The sequence below is a fragment of the Arvicola amphibius genome, chromosome 10 (genome assembly GCF_903992535.2).
Source record: "Arvicola amphibius chromosome 10, mArvAmp1.2, whole genome shotgun sequence".
NCBI classification, from domain to species: domain Eukaryota; kingdom Metazoa; phylum Chordata; class Mammalia; order Rodentia; family Cricetidae; genus Arvicola; species Arvicola amphibius.
This window is the reverse complement of record NC_052056.1, coordinates 87,922,056-87,938,142: the sequence shown is the minus strand read 5'-3', so window position 1 is coordinate 87,938,142 and position 16,087 is coordinate 87,922,056. Positions and strand designations below refer to the sequence as shown.

The following is a 16,087-nucleotide window of genomic DNA, read 5'->3' as shown; positions in this document are numbered from 1 at the left end:
GGTCCTTTTGTTTTTTTCAAGGCAATGTATGTAATGGGGGCCTTGACTGTCTTAACTCACAGATCTGCCTGCCTCTTCCTCTTTGAGTACTGGGACTAAAGTTCTGTATGTGTGGAATCTTAACCCTTTAATGGAAGAGTACATTTTTGTTAACCTTTAGCACGCGCTGATGATGTGTTAGGGACTGTGTGTGACACTTGGTGACTGCATGCTTTCCTAGCATTCAGGCCCTGGGGCCAATCTTCACCCATGCCAGCAGGTCACGTGGGTAATTGCTAAGCAAGACATACTACAGGGTGGGCCTCCTGTGTGTGTCACTGCACTAAGAACCCCTCTTACTCCCCAACCACCTTTTTTTTTCCTCTCCTAGTCAGTATTTCTCTGTAACAGCCCTGGCTGTCCCAGAACTATCTGTAGACCTTGAACCCAAAAAGATCTGCCTATCTCTGCCTCCTGAGTGCTGGAATTAAAGGCATGCACCACCACCACCACCCCCACACACACTCTGAAGCCTTTTTGTTTTGTTTCCCTTTGAGATAGGGCTTTCCCTATGTAGTCCAAATCGGCCTAACTGACTATCCTGCATCGACCTCCCAAGTGCTGGGATTAGAGGCTTGTGCTGCCATCCTCTGTACAAGTAGTTTCTGTGTTTGGATATTTCTACTTGCAAAACTAGGCTAAACCCACACACCCTCTATGTTTGGTATTAAACTCAGCTCCTCGGGAAAGCTCATCCCAGTGCTCCAAGCTCTAGCCTAATTCTTCAGGGATTGCTCCAGGTTTAAACCAGACTGGGCATGGTGGTCCATGTAATCCCAGTACTTAGGAAGCAGGCAAGAAGATTGGCACAAGTTTGAGCCAGTCTGTCTCACATGTGGCTGAGTCAAATGTAGCACTCAATCCGAGGAGAAGTAAAAGGTCATTGCCATGCTTGGTGGTGTCTACCAGTAATCCCAGCACAGGAAGGCAGAGGCAGGCATGCAAATTTGAGGGTAGTCAGGGCTGTGTAGCAAGACTTTAAAAACAACAGTGTGCTCCTTTTCAGAGTTGGTGTTTCCAGGCCCTAGAGATGGAGGGCTCATGTTGAACACTTGCTGCTCTTTCAGAGGACCTGCGTTCAGTTTCCCAGACTCATACTGACTCACGAGAGTCTATAACTCCAGTTCCAGGGGATCCAATGACCTTTTCTGACCTCTGAGGGTGTAAGACATTCCTGTGGTGTGCATACATGCTGCCAGCAAAAGATCCATACACATCATTTGTTGGTTTGTTTTTCGAGACAGTATTTCTCTGTATAGCTCTGACTGTAGTGGAACTCGCTTTGTAGGCCCGACTGGCCTCAAACTCAGAGATCCTTCTGCCGCTGCCTCCTGAGTGCTGGGATTAAAGGTGTGCGCCACCACCCCCTGGCATCATACACATAAATCTTAAAAACGACAAAAAAAAAAAAAAAAAAAAACAGCAGAACTGGTTCATCCAGTAAGGTCGTACGCTGCTTCTCCAGAGTTTGATTTCTAGCACCCACATCAGGTAGCTAAAACAATGTATAACTCTAGCCCCAGGGAAATCCAGCACCTCTGCCCTCTCTGGGCATGTGCGTTCATGTGTGCACATACACATGATGAAAATTACAAAAACCATCCGAGCTTCCCCTAGCCTCCACCAGGTGGTGCCCCTGATGCTGTTTCGCCCCAGGCCCTCTCCCTACTTTATCTTGGCCTGCATCCCGGGTTTGCAGTTGTGGTTTATTTTTGGCCGGCCAGCCTTCCATCACCAAGTACCAAGCCCCAGAAGTAGAAAAAGATAGCAACTCCAAGCATAAGTAGCTGCTCACCACACCGCTTCGGTCCTTCACGCTCCTCAGTCTCCAAAGGGCTCCAGGACCTTGGAATTCTTATTTCCATTTAAGAGCCTACAAGGACATAACGGTGAGTATCGAGGCAGCAGTCGGGGAGCGGTGGGGTTTTGAGGCAAAGACAAAGCCTCAGATCTGTTTGACCCATTTCTCTTGAGACCTGGGAGACCACGGGTTCTCAGAACACCTGTCGGGCAGTGACCTGCAGGTCACGCAGCTGGTTATGCCCTTTGATTAGCTTTCTGGGAGGGATAGTAGGTTTCAGAATTTTGGACCACCTACTTTTCTTTAGAATGCTTCCCTCTACAGTGATTCTAAGAACAAGTGTAAAGGGCTAAATGAAGCAGTAAATAGAGAACCATTGTTGGCTCTAGTCAAGCCCTAGGAACGGGGAGATGGACACATACATTATCCGAAAATGTGAGTGTAGCCAGCCTGGCTCAGGATGTCATCTTGGTCCGGTGTGGGCCCAGAATTGCTCTATGCTTATGCAAGGGATATGGTGTGACTGTCATAATAAATGAGGGTCACAAATGCCCATCTTGGAGCTTTACAATGACCTTTCAGCAAACAGGCTGGTTGTTGAGGGGAACTAACATCTTCAGGTTCTGTTGGCTGTTATGTGCAACAGGCCAGGTTCCTGTTATTGGCAAAGGAGACAGTTGTTATTCTAAACCTTCTCTTGGTAACCAGGCACCCAGTATCTGGGACACCAGGCTTCCAGCAACAGCCAGCTTGAGGCAGCCAGGACTGCTGCGTGTCTGGTCAGCAAATTGGGCCCTTTGGGACACCAGGCTTTTCTGGGGCTCCCACAAGTGGACTGGAAGCATATGCTGTTGCCTGCTTGCCTCTTCCTATTGCTGGATGATATTCTGCCTTTCTCAAACCCTTGGTCTGGAGGAGGAGTTCAGTTTCCTGGTAGGGGGGGTCTCTATGTTCCTGGTACAAGATGGGTCAGCTTAGCTTCTCCACATCCAAGCCTGATCACCCAGACTCTGGGCTGATGGTGTAGCTCAGTGTTTGAGTGCTTGCCTGGCATGCGCAAGGCTCTGGGTTCTATCCCCCAGCACCTAAAAATAAAAATAAGAGAGCCAGGAAGTGATGGTGCACAACTTTAATCCCAGCACTCCAGAGGCAAAGGTAGGCGGATCTTTGAGGCCAGCCTGGCCTACAGAGTGAGTTCCAGGACAGTCAGGCTACACAGAGAAACCCTGTCTCCAAAACACAGACACACACACACACACACACACACACACACACACACACACACACACACACACAAAAAACTACCAAACAAACAGGCCAGTGGCCAGCCTGGTCTACATAACAAGTTCTAGGCCAGCCAGGGCTATATGGGACTTTGTATAAACAAAAAAGGGATTAAGGGCATTGACCACCACAGCCCAGCCCTATATGCTTTTTAAAAAATCTTAAAAAAGAAAATGGGGGCTGGAAAGGTGGTTCAGCGGTTAAGAGCCTGACTGTTCTTCCAGAGGTCCTGAATTCCCAGCAACCACATGGTGGTTCACAACCACCTGTAAGGAGATCTGGTGCCCTCTTCTGGCCTGCAGGGACACATGCAGATAGAACATGGTATACATACTAAATAAATAAGTTGAAAGAAAGAGAGAGAAAGAGAAAGGAATAAAGAAAAAAAAGGAAGGAAAGAAAGAAAGAGCCAGGCAGTGGTGGTGCACGCCCTTAATCCCAGTATTCAGGAGGCAGATTGGATAGATCTCTGTAAATTTGAGGCCAGCCTGGTGTTCAAGAGCTAGTTCCAGGACAGATAGGGCAGTTACACAGAAACCCTGTCTCAAATAAATAAATAAAACGAAATAACGAATAAAAGAGAAAGGAAAGAAAGAAAAAGTGGGAGGAGTGGGGAGTTGACCGCTTCTTTCTGCACCCCTTTCAGAGGCCCTTGAGATTCCCCTGAGACCTACCTGAGCATGACCCGGGATGAAGCCCTCCCTGACTCCCATTCTGCACAGACCTTCTATGAGAACTATGAGCCCAAGGAGATCTTGGGCAGGTAAGACTCAGACCCCCTGCGGAAATCCTGACCTCACCTTTACCTATGATGGGAAAGATTGGTGCCACTCTCAGCCCTGGCCCCATTTCTGTCCCCTTTGTTCCTCTGCTTAGGGTGAGAAGTATGTGTTACAACATAGGGCAGAACATCTGTGCCTTTGACTGACGGACTGATTTTAATTTTATTTTCTGAATATGAGTGTTTCGCCAGTATGTTTGTGTACTCCATGCATGTCTGGTGTCCTTAGAGGTCAGAAGTGGGTGTCAGATCCCTTGTCCGTAGCTATGTGAGAACTGTACCCAGGTCCTCTGAAAGAGCAAGTGCTCTTAATTACAGACCTTTCTCTAGTCCCTGTAGTGCCTTTAGTAAGGGGCTCCCCTGGAGTGTGGGGTGCCAAGGCCATTTCTTCTCTGCCCACAGGGGAGTCAGCAGTGTGGTCAGGCGCTGTATCCACAAACCTACTTGCCAGGAATATGCTGTCAAAATCATTGACATCACAGGCGGAGGCAGCTTCAGCTCCAAGGAGATACAGGAGCTTCGGGAAGCCACACTGAAGGAGGTGGACATCCTGCAGAAGGTCTCTGGACACCCCAACATCAGTGAGTGGCTCCTTCCTGCCCCACCACCCCTGGCACAAGCCATAGCCGTGTGCTTTGTGGTGCTTCTGCCCTAATATCCCACCCAAGTCAGGGCATGAGAGCCATCTCGTGATCAGCGATACTCGTCCATCTTCACTTTGTGTTCAGTGACTGCCAGCCCGTTGTTGCGGCTCGAGGTCACAGGTGCCACCCTCTCTACTCAGACAGGGTGGGGATAGATAGGGTTGGGTGCAGGTGAGGAAGGGGTCCTTCCCACACCTCAGTGATTGCCCTCCTCCTGCCTCTGGAGCCAGCCTGCCTGGTCCCTGTGCCCCGTGGCCCATGCCAAGGCTCCTCTGCTCCTTGAGACCAGCTAGCCTTTTCCATTTCAGTACAGCTGAAGGACACTTACGAGACCAACACTTTCTTCTTCTTGGTATTTGATCTGTAAGTACCCAACCCTGGAGCTCTCCACGGGGCCCCACCAGGCTGTCAGGGGACCAGCATCAACCTCCCAACCCCCATGATGAAACACCAGGCAAAATCGAGTTTTTGAAACCTAGAATACCACTTATGGAAAAGTTATATATTTTCTTAATTAAAAAGTTTCTTTTAGACAGGGTCCTTTTGGGTAGCTCTGGACACCCTGTAAACCACGGTGGCCTTAAATTCACAGAGATCCACTTGCGCCTGACTCCCAAGTGCTATGGTAAAAGACATTGCCACCATGCCTGGCTTCAGTTTGATTATATGTTTTTTGTTTTGCTTGTTTGTCTTTGGGCATTTCAAGACAGGGTTTCTCTCTGTGTAGCTCTGGCTGTCTTGGAACTCTCTAAACCAGGCTGGCTGGCTTCAAACCCATAGAGATCTACTTGCCTCCCAGGGATCAAAGGTGTGCGCCACCACTGCCCAGGCCTTCCTTCTTTTTTTTTTTTTTTTTGTTGGAGGCAACACCTCTTTATGAAGGCCATACTTAGCCCAGACTGAACTCATGATCCTCCTGCTTCAACCCCTAGAGTGCTGAAATTACAGGTGTGACCTCCACTCCTGGTACTAGTTGGTCTCTGGGGATGAATTAAGGGAGGAAAGAGTGGAAAGAGCAGCTGGGTGGTGGAAAAAGGAATATGGGAGAGAGAAGCCCGTGGCTGAGGTGACATTTAGGGTGTTGTTCAAAGACCAGTATCATCACTCTGTGTTTGCACCAACAGGACAAGGGACAGGAGGTCTTTAACACTAAGCATCAAATATAAACAACACAAAACCTGACATACTGGCACAAACTTGGTGTTTTTTTTGTTGTTTGTTTGTTTGTTTGTTTTTGTTTTATTTGGTTCTCTGAGACAGGGTTTCTCTGTCTAGCCCCGGCTGTCCTGGAACTATTTCCATAGACCAGGCTGGCCTTGAACTCACAGAGATCTGCCACCTCTGCCTGCCAAGTGCTGGGATTAAAGGTGTGCGCCACCACTGCCAGGCTAGTGGCACATGCTTGTAATCTCAGCTCTCAGAAACTGAGACGGGGAATTGCTTCAAGTTCATGGCCATCCAGGGATACATGCTGAGTATCGGACCACCCTGGACAAGACCCTGTCTCAAAAAACAAAAGGGAACAAATGATAACAACACAAAGTGCATGGGAACTGTGCACTGCAGACTTACCATCAGTTTCTATTTGAAAAAATAATTGCCAGGTGGTGGTGATAGATGCCTTTTGGAGGCAGAGACAGGCAAATCCTGAGTTTGAGGCCAGCTGGACTACAGAGTGAGTTCCAAGACACAGAGAAAAAAATCTGTCTCAAAAAACACCAGAGGGGGGCTGGAGAGATGGCTTAGTGGTTAAGAGCATTGCCTGCTCTTCCAAAGGTCCTGAGTTCAATTCCCAGCATGATGGCTCACAACCATCTGTAATGAGGTCTGGTGCCCTCTTCTGGCCTGAAGACATACACACAGACAGAATATTGTATCCATAATAAATAAATAAATATTAAAAAAAGAAAACTTCTGCTAGAAGTAATCTAAAAAAAAACACCAGAGGGGGCTGGAGAGATGGCTCAGATGTTAAGAGCACTGACTGCTCTTCCTGAGGTCCCGAGTTCAATTCCCAGCAACCACATGGTGGCTCACAACCACCCGTAAGGAGATCTGGTGCCCTCTCTGGCGAGTAGGCATATATGCAGACAGAACACTGCATACATAATAAATAAAAACCTTTAAAAAACTAAAAAAAAAACAGATAGTAATAATAATAATTATGATGATGAAGGAAGGGAGAGAGAAAGGAAGGGAGGGAGGGAGGAAATAAAAAATTTCCTCTGGGCGTGGTGGTACATGCCTTTAACCCCAGCACTTGGAAGGCAAAAGACAGTGAATCTCGGTGAGTTTGGGGCCTGTCTGATCTACATAGTGAGTCAGCCAATCAGAGTCTATACTGAGACCCTGTCTCAAAAACAAAGGAAAGAAGGGAGTGGATGGGAAGGGAGGGATCAGAGGATGGAAGAGGAGAAGGAAGGAGAGGAAAGGCTTGCTCTTCGGAACTGGGCTTGGTGGCGCATATCTGCAATACCAGCTCTTAGGAAGCTGAGACCAAAGGATCAAAAGTTTGACGCCAGCTTGTGCTACAAAGACACACCTCATCTCAAGAAACAAAAAACAAAAAAAAAATATTCAGTTCAGTCTTTAGCTTTCTGATCTAGAATGTGGTCACTGCTAGAGCAATCTGGTTTTACCCTGTAGGGCTCCTTGGGACACCAGTAAAAATAGCTTCTCCAAGCCACCTCTCTAAAGGTTAAAGATATTTGAGCTGCCCCCAGAGGTTACTCAGGACAGGGCCCTGTGAGTACAGCAGGGATGGTTACAGCAGGGCAGGAGAGGGGGCCTAGCAGCCCATCCTGTGGTTAAATGGAAGATAGAACTGGGCACAGCGGCACAGTCCCATAATCCAAGCATGCAGGAGGATGAAGCAGGAGGATGGATTACTGGTACAGATTTGAGGTTAGCCTGGCAGCAGCGTGGGTCCCTGTCTCAAAGTTCTCTTATATAGACAATGAGAGAAGAGAGAAAACAGAAAGTATTAAAGGATTCAGCAGCTACAATAGGAAATGTTTCAACACTACAAGGCTGTCAGTTGTCTCAAGCAAATCCTTTCCTTACATTGGCTGTGACGTACAGAGAGGACACCTGTTCTGGGTAGTTTTTTGTCAACTTGACACAAGCTAAAGTCCCTGGAGAGGACAGAGCCTCAATTGAGAAAATGCCTCCATGAGATCCAGCTGTAGGTAAGCCATCAGGGCATTTTCAAGGGCTGCGGTTAAAGGCCTTCGCCACCAGGACTGGCCTGTTCCTCCATTATTTAAACCTTTATTTATTTATTTGTTTGTTTGTTTGTTTGTTTGTTTGCTTTTTTGAGACAGGGTTTCTTTATGTAACAGTCTTAACTGTCCTGGAACTCACTTTGTAGATCAGGCTGACCTTGAACTCATTGAGATTCACCTGTCTCTGCCTCCCAAGTGCTGGGATTAAGGCATGAGTCACCACTGCCTAGCTTAAACCATTTATTTATATTATCTTTAATTAGGTGAGGGTGTGTGGCTGAGAGATGGCTTAGGGGTTAAGAGCACTGACCAGTCTTCCAAAGGTCCTGAGTTCAATTCCCAGCAGCCACATGGTGGCTCACAACCATCTGTAATAAGATCTGGTGCCCTCTTCTGGCCTTCAGGTATACATGCAGGCAGATGCTGTATACATAATTAATAAATAAACCTTTAAAAAATTAGGCGAGGGTGTGTGTGTGTGTGTGTGTGTGTGTGTGTGCGCGCGCGCGCGTGCACGTGCCTGTGGAGGACAGAGGCTGTTCTGAATCCCCTGGAGCTACAGTTATAGACAATTGTGAGCAGCTTGACATGGGTGCTGGGAACCAAACCCAGCTCCGGAAGAACAGTAAGTGCTCTTAACTTCTGAGTCATTTCTCCAAAGAGTTCCATGTAGCCCAAGTCACTATGTAGCTGAGGCGGGTCTTGAACTCCTGATTGATTCTCCTGCTGCCATTTACCAAGTACTAGAGTTACAGGTTTATGCTGCCGCTGCTGGCTCTTTGCATATATAATGGGCAAACTTGGCTTCTCCAACACTTACACTGTTGATTTCGTTCCATTTGCTTCCTGGCAAAAACATTCCCAAGTCCAGAGACCCTGATACCTATCACCCACTCCCAGTACTGACGAATTCCCAGGGTGCCAAGCATTTCCATAAGCAGGGACGTTGCGTTTTCTCAGCCTTTTGCTTTTCTTTCAGTTCTTCCCAGAGAGCCCCTCCACTCCCTCCCAGGGGTTCCTGCCCTCAGAGGAACAGCCCACCTTGTCTTTGATGGCATCAGGGTGGGAACACAGATCTGGGGGCAGGTAAGGAACACTTTGTTCCCACAGGATGAAGAGAGGGGAGCTCTTTGACTACCTCACTGAGAAGGTCACCTTGACTGAGAAGGAAACCAGGTAAGGACGTGTGCCATCTCTACCAGTTCTCCAGCACGTCGGTGGTCTGGCAGGAGGCCTGGTGCGCATGTTTTGCTGAGGTCATGCTGGCTTCTGTGCCGCCCAGCTCTTTGGCTTATCTTCAGTCTAGAACCTAGACTGTCCCAGCCCATCCTGGTCCCCCATTGCATGCAGTGAGGTTGGACTGTGGGCTTTGGCTGCCCCGCCTCTTATCCCTGATGAGTGGAGAGTAATGTGTAGGAGAACACTCACTTCTGTTGTGTGGAAAAGATTTGTCCAATTCTAGAATCGGAAATTAAGCCAATGTGTCTGGAGAGATAGTTTAGCAGTTAAGAGCACTTGCTACCCTTGCTTTTGTTTCTTGAGACAGGGTCTCACTATATAGCCCTGTCTGATATGAAGACCAGGGTGGTCTTGAACTCACAGAGATCTGCCTCCTCTCTGCCTGCAGAGTGCTGACATTAAACACTTGCACCAGCACTCTGGCACACTTGCTAATCTCTCAGAGGACCTAGGTTTGGTTCCCAGTACCCCAGACCAGTGGCTCAAATGTCTGTGATTCTAGTTCTAAAGGATCTGATGTCTTCTGGCTACCCTGGGCACTCTATGAATGTGGTGCATATGTGTACACTCAGTCATACACACACACACATTAAGTAATACATACATACAATCTATTAAAAAAAATAGGCCGAGCCGGGTGGTGGTGGCGCACGCCTTTAATCCCAGCACTCGGGAGGCAGAGGCAGGCGGATCTCTGTGAGTTCGAGGCCAGCCTGGTCTACAAGAGCTAGTTCCAGGACAGGCTCTAAAAAAGTTGCAGAGAAACCCTGTCTCGAAAAACAAAAACAAAAACAAAAAAAAAAAAAATAGGCCGCTGGCCAGTGGTGGTGCCCACCTTTAATCCCAGCTCTTAGGAGGCAGAGGCAGGTGAATCTCTGTGAGTTCAAGGCTAGCCTGGTCTACAAGAGTTAGTCCCAGGACGATTAGAGAAACCCTGTCTTGAAAAAAAAAAGCCAGCTGATGGTGGTGCACGCCTTTAATTCCAGCACTCGTGAGGCAGAGGCAGGCAGATCTCTGAGTGTTAGGCCAGCCTGGTCTACAGAGCAAGTACCAGGAAGCCAAGGACACAGAAACCCTGTCTGGAAACAAAAACAGAAAGAACAAAAGCCAATATGCTGAATGGGTGTCTCAGGAGAATAGTGCTTACCCAGCACGTTTAAAGCCCTGATTCCTGTCTCTGGTACCTGGGGTAAAATACGAAACAAAAAATTCAAACTGACTGGTGACAAATATCTGTAATCTCAATAATAGGGAGGCTCAGGCAGAAGGATCACAAGTTAAAGGCCTACATGAGTTGCAGGTGACGCCTCGTTTCCCCAAAAGTAAAACAGTTAGGCCATAGTTCAACTACCAGAGTGTTTGCCTAGCATGCAGGAAGCATAAACTGGCCGGCCGTAGTGACACATAACCTCTAACCCTAGCACCTGGTGGACAGAAACAGGAAGTTCAAGAGTTCAGGGTCATCCACAGCTACATAGTAGGTTAGAGGGCAGCCAGAGCTGGGCCGTGGTGGCACACGCTTTTAATCCCAGCACTTGGGAGGCAGACAGATCTCTGTGAGTTTGAGGCCAGCCTGGTCTACAAGAACTAGTTCCAGGACAGGCAAAACTACACAGAGAACTCTGTCTCAAAAACAAAACAAAACAAAAAAAGACGTCCAGGCATGGTGGTGCTAGACTTTAACCCCAGCACTCAAGATGCAGAGACAGGCAGATCTCTGAGTTCAAGGCCAGCCTGGTCAACAGAGTGAGTTTCAGGACAGCCAGGGTTACACAGAGAAACCTGCCTCAAAAAAAAAAAAAAAAAAAAAAAGAAAGAAAAGAAAAGAAAAGAAAGAAAAAGAAACTAAAGAATGTAAAAATGAACCATCGCCATGTATCTGCCTCCTCAGAAAGATCATGCGAGCCCTGCTGGAGGTGATCTGCACCCTGCACAAACTCAACATTGTCCACCGGGACCTGAAGCCAGAGAACATCCTTCTAGATGATGACATGAACATCAAGCTCACAGACTTCGGGTTTTCCTGCCAGCTGCAGCCAGGAGAGAGGCTCCGAGGTCTGGTACCATGGCCTTGCCCCATAGAGGGGCGTCAGGGATGGAAATGGCCTGAACGTCTCCCCAGAATAAAAACTCTGCCCCCTCAGTGGCTGAGGAGATGGTTCAGTGGGTAAAATGGGATATGTAAGCATGAGGACCTAAGTCTGAATCCCCAGAGCCCACATACCTCCAGCACTGGACAGGCCGCTGGGAGCAACCCTTGGGGATCGCTGGTCAGTTCCAGGCCAGGGAGAGACCCTGCCTCAAAAACAAGATAGAGAGCAACCAAGGAAGACACCTGACATTGACTCCCGGCTTTCACATCACACACACATATCCCAGAAATGACTCAGCAGTCAAGAGCATGGGCTGCTCTTTCAGAGGACCTAGGTTCGAGTCCCAGCATCAACATAGCTGATCACAACTGTCTGTAACTCCAATTCCAGGGGATCCCACACCTTCTCACTTCCTTGGGCCTCAGGCACATATGATACACAGATAGGATACAGAAGACATCCAAATACGTAAATTTCTAAAAAAGAAAAACAACATGTATTTCTTATGTAGAGGACCCAAGTTTCAGTTCCCAGCACCCACATAGGGAGACTTTCAGAGTCACCTATAGCTCCAGTTCTAGGGAATCAGACTCTTCTGATCTCTGAGGATTTTTACTATGTGCACCTACCCTCATACAGATACATGCACACAACGTATAATAAAAATAAACCTAAAAAATATCCTACTTCAGAGGCTAGATGGCTCTTGAGTCAAGTCCTCTTCTAGGATTCCATGGACCTAGGTTTCCCCAGCTTGAGCTTCATGCCAGGGTGCCCAGAAGGACCGAGGAATCCACAGGTAGCCTTGCGAGTCTGTGTACCACGGTGCTACTACCCATCGAGTGTGAAATACGCGAGCCCTGCCAAGCCTTCTTCTCGCCTATCCCTTGGCTGCCTTGGGTAACTTCTCCCAAAAGCCCCCGTCGACCTGTCCTGATTAGTGACTGTTCTTGCAGAGGTCTGCGGGACCCCCATTTATCTGGCCCCTGAAATCATCCAGTGCTCCATGGACGAGAGCCATCCTGGCTATGGGAAGGAGGTGGACATGTGAGTGACCTGGGTAGATGCGGGGAAGCGGGGGTGGGGGGGGTGGAGGGGTGGGGGGGATGAGGGGGGTGTCACAACTCTAGCTGGAACCACGGCCAGCCACTCCTGCATGCCTCCTTTACCCATGAGGCTTAGAGTGACCTGACTCCCCGCCAACCTCCAGGTGGAGCACCGGCGTCATCATGTACACGCTCCTGGCTGGCTCCCCACCCTTCTGGCACCGGAAGCAGATGTTGATGTTGAGGATGATCGTGGACGGCAAATACCAGTTTGGCTCACCAGAATGGGATGACTACTCAGACACAGTGAAAGACTTGGTGAGAGGCCACGTCCGCCAGCTCTCCAGTTCTCAAGGGAGAGAGAAACACCCCAAAACAGGGAGCACACTCCAGAGTGGAGGAATCTCAAGGAGGGACCCCTCTGTATTTGTCTCATTGCTGAAAAAAAAAAAAAAAAACTAGCAAAAGCTACTTAAGGAGCTGGAGAGGTGGCTCAGAGGTTACGAGCACTGACTGCTCTTCCAGAGGTCTTGAGTTCAATTCCCAGGAACCACACCAACCATCTAATGAGATCTGGTGCCCTCTTCTGGCCTGCAGGCATACATGCAGGCAGAACGGTATATGCATACTAAATAAATAATTTTTTTTTTTTTTGCAATTTAAGGAAGGAAGGGTTAATTCTGGCTCATGCTTTATGACTCCAGGTGTGTGAGAAGACTGGTCACGTGGCGTCCACAGTCAGGAAGCGGAGTGAGAGCAGATGTGGTGTTCAGCTCGCTTTCCCCTTTTCATTCAGTCCAGGATCCCAGCCTAGGGAATGGTGCCACCCACATTGAGGGTGCAGCTTCCCACCTCCACCTATCTAACTAATCCCTCACAGACGCCAGAGATCTTTTTTCACGGTGGCAGCGAGTACTGACCATCACATCCTGTGTCTTCCGAAACGCTGCTGGGAGCCTCAGTGCCGTTCTGTTCTCACAGGTGTCTCGCTTCTTGGTGGTGAAACCCCAGGACCGCTGCTCGGCAGAAGAGGCTTTGGCGCACCCGTTCTTCCAGCAGTACGTGGTGGAGGAAGTGCGGCACTTCAGTCCCCGAGGAAAGTTCAAGGTACTGAGATTTAACTTGGCCCAGCGGTCAAGGGGGACTTTGCTTTTGGCTCCTGGGGTACTCTATACCAGCTTGCACGATGCTCCCAGAGTCTTAAACTTACAGGGGATTCTAGAATTGCCCCCCCTCCTTTTTCTTCCTTCCTTCCTTCCTTCCTTCCTTCCTTCCTTCCTTCCGTATACAATATTCTGTTTGTGTGTCTGCCTGCAGGCCAGAAGAGGGCACTAGACCCCATTACAGATGGTTGTGAGCCACCATGTGGTTGCTGGGAATTGAACTCAGGACCTTTGGAAGAGCAGGCAATGCTCTTAACCTCTGAGCCATCTCTCCAGCCCTCTTTTTTCTTTTGAGACAGGGCTTCTCTGTATATCAAAATGTGGAACTCACTCTGTAGACCAGGCTGGCCTAGAACTCAGCTCCGCTTGCCTCTACCTCTTGAGTGCTGGGATTAAAGTTGTGCACCACCACCACTGGCACTGGGCAAATTGGTCCTCTTCTTGTACCCACTGTTTCAATTCAGTTTCTGGTTGCAGGGAATGTCAGCTAAGTGATTCTGTTAGCCTAAATCCCTGTAGATACTTGTGGTCTGGGAATAGGGGGCTTCATGAATAGCATCCCGAAATCCATCATGGGCTTTCTGACAAGCTCAGCTGCGGGCTGAGGGTTCTCGGTGCTGCCCCCTGCAGGTGATCTGCCTAACTGTGCTGGCCTCGGTAAGGATCTACTACCAGTACCGTCGGTTGAAGCCCATAACCAGGGAGATCGTCATCCGAGACCCCTATGCCTTGAGGCCTCTTCGTAAGCTCATCGATGCCTACGCTTTCCGAATCTACGGTCACTGGGTGAAGAAAGGGCAGCAGCAGAATAGAGCCGCCCTCTTCGAGAACACACCCAAGGCTGTGCTCCTCTCCTTGGCCGAGGAGGAGGACTTCTGAGGGGTAGTAGGACACTCCAGAACTGTGGAGTCCCCAAGAGTTCTCTGCGTCATTGCAGGTGGCCCTACTCTGTGCACCCCACTAAAAGCACAGGGTGTTCCCATTAAACAGCAGTAATTACTGGTTTGGTGTGGTGGCCTATGCCTGTTGTCCTGAGGCAATAGGATCCCAGGTTCCAATACAGCCTAGGCAGCTTAGTGATGGTTGCTTCAAAATAAAATCAGGGCTGGGAATGTAACTCTGTGGTGAGTGTAAGGCCCCAAGTTCAACCCCTGGTATGATAAAAGTAGATAGATAGATAGATAGATAGATAGATAGATAGATAGATAGATGATAGACAGACAGACAGATAGACGATTGATTGATAGATTAATAGATAGATGATAGATTAATAGATAGGAGATAGATAGATAGATAGATGATAGACAGACAGATAAACGATTGATTGATAGATAGATTAATAGATAGATGATAGATTAATAGATAGGAGATAGATAGATAGATAGATCCAATGCAGCACAGGCCGTGGTGCCAGGCAGGAGTGGAAGGGCAGAGAGCACATGTGCTTTGGGAGCTAGAGGCCTCCTGGCTTCTTTATTGTGCACCTTCCTCATGGTCTTGGGTTCTTTCTCCTTTCTTAGACTTATGTATTTTATGTGGGCTTCATCCAGCTGTTTATTATGTGCACCCCCTGCCTGCAGTACCTGTGGAGGGCAAAAGAGGGTGTCAGATGCCCCGAAACTGAAGTTCTGGATAGTTGGGGGCCACCATGTAGGTGGTAGGAACTGAACCCCTCTTCTGTAAGCACAAGTTCTCTTAAATGCTAAACCATCTCTCCAGCTCCCATCTCAGTTTCTTTATGAGCCCAAGGTTACTGATAATTGAGGAAGTGGAGGAAGGAGGATGATCAGGAGCTCAAGGCCATTCTTGGCTACCCAAGGAGTTTGAGGCCAGCCTGCACTACATGAGACCCTGTCTCAAACAATTTTAAAAAGTGGACTTAACTAGGCGGTGGTGGCGCATACCTTTGATCCCAGAACTCGGGAGGCCAGAGTCAGGCAAATCTCTTTGAGTTCAAGGTCAGCCTGGTCTACAAAGCGAGTGCCAAGACAGGCTCCAAAGCTTCAGAAAAACCTATCTCAAAAAACAAAAAAAAAAAAAAAACAAAAAACAAACCTTTCCGATACACAAATGCAGAGTTTATTGACTTCATGATATCCATCAACACCATGGGAACCAGAGCTTCTCCAGAGACATGTTTGCAGAGGTACATGGAAGCCCCTACATGATTACATGATTAACACCCAGAGGAGAAGCTAGAAGAGCACAGACCTTGTTACTCCTACAATGCACAGCTTCACCTGGTAAATTATTTGCTCTACTGGAGTGTTTTACTACTGGGCCCTGTGTATAACCGCAGCACTCGGGAAGCTGAGGTCAGAGGACTGAGAGTTCCAGACCTGTCTTGTCACATGATGAGTACCCTGTTGCAAACAACAAACAGGGAGGCTTTGGGCACCATCACACAAAGAAAGCATTTTCCTTCTACAGACTTTCCCAGGAGAACTGAAAGCTGAATCAGAGAGGAAGAATGGAAAGATTTATTTTTTTGAGACAGGTTTTCTTTTTTTGTGTGTAGCCTTGGCTGTCCTAGAACTCACTCTGTAGACCAGGCTGGCCTTGAACTCACAGAGAACCCCCCTGCCTCTGCTTTCCCAGTGCTGGGATTAAAGGTGTGCGCCACCATGGCCTGCTTGAGAGGGAACGATTTTCCGTTCGCTGTCTTTTGGAGAACTGCTCCAGATACTGGAGCACTGGAGTCCTTTGTCCGTAATCCCGCACTTCAGAAACTCCCACCTCCCAGCCATGACCATCCCGGCCCTCCTCTTGCAAG

General features: G+C 48.4%; 1 protein-coding gene across 1 annotated transcript; it reads left to right on the top strand.

Annotated features, from left to right (window-relative positions):
- The first annotated feature begins 3,785 nt into the window (after nucleotides 1–3,785).
- On the top strand, nucleotides 3,786–14,316 carry Phkg1 (phosphorylase kinase catalytic subunit gamma 1). Its single transcript, XM_038346043.2, has 9 exons — nucleotides 3,786–3,887; nucleotides 4,308–4,486; nucleotides 4,858–4,912; nucleotides 8,884–8,949; nucleotides 10,904–11,067; nucleotides 12,062–12,152; nucleotides 12,316–12,469; nucleotides 13,133–13,258; nucleotides 13,945–14,316. The coding sequence occupies exons 1-9, from the start codon at nucleotides 3,805–3,807 to the stop codon at nucleotides 14,191–14,193; spliced, it is 1,167 nt and encodes a 388-aa protein (XP_038201971.1). The 5' UTR covers nucleotides 3,786–3,804; the 3' UTR covers nucleotides 14,194–14,316.
- The last annotated feature ends 1,771 nt before the right edge of the window (nucleotides 14,317–16,087 follow it).

Coding starts and splice junctions, on each gene's coding strand:
- Phkg1 (XM_038346043.2), top strand. CDS start 3,805: ATGACCCGGGATGAAGCCCTCCCTGACTCCCATTCTGCACAGACCTTC. Junction 8,950..10,903: donor TTGACTGAGAAGGAAACCAG/GTAAGGACGTGT, acceptor CTGCCTCCTCAG/AAAGATCATGCGAGCCCTGC. Junction 11,068..12,061: donor GCCAGGAGAGAGGCTCCGAG/GTCTGGTACCAT, acceptor CTGTTCTTGCAG/AGGTCTGCGGGACCCCCATT.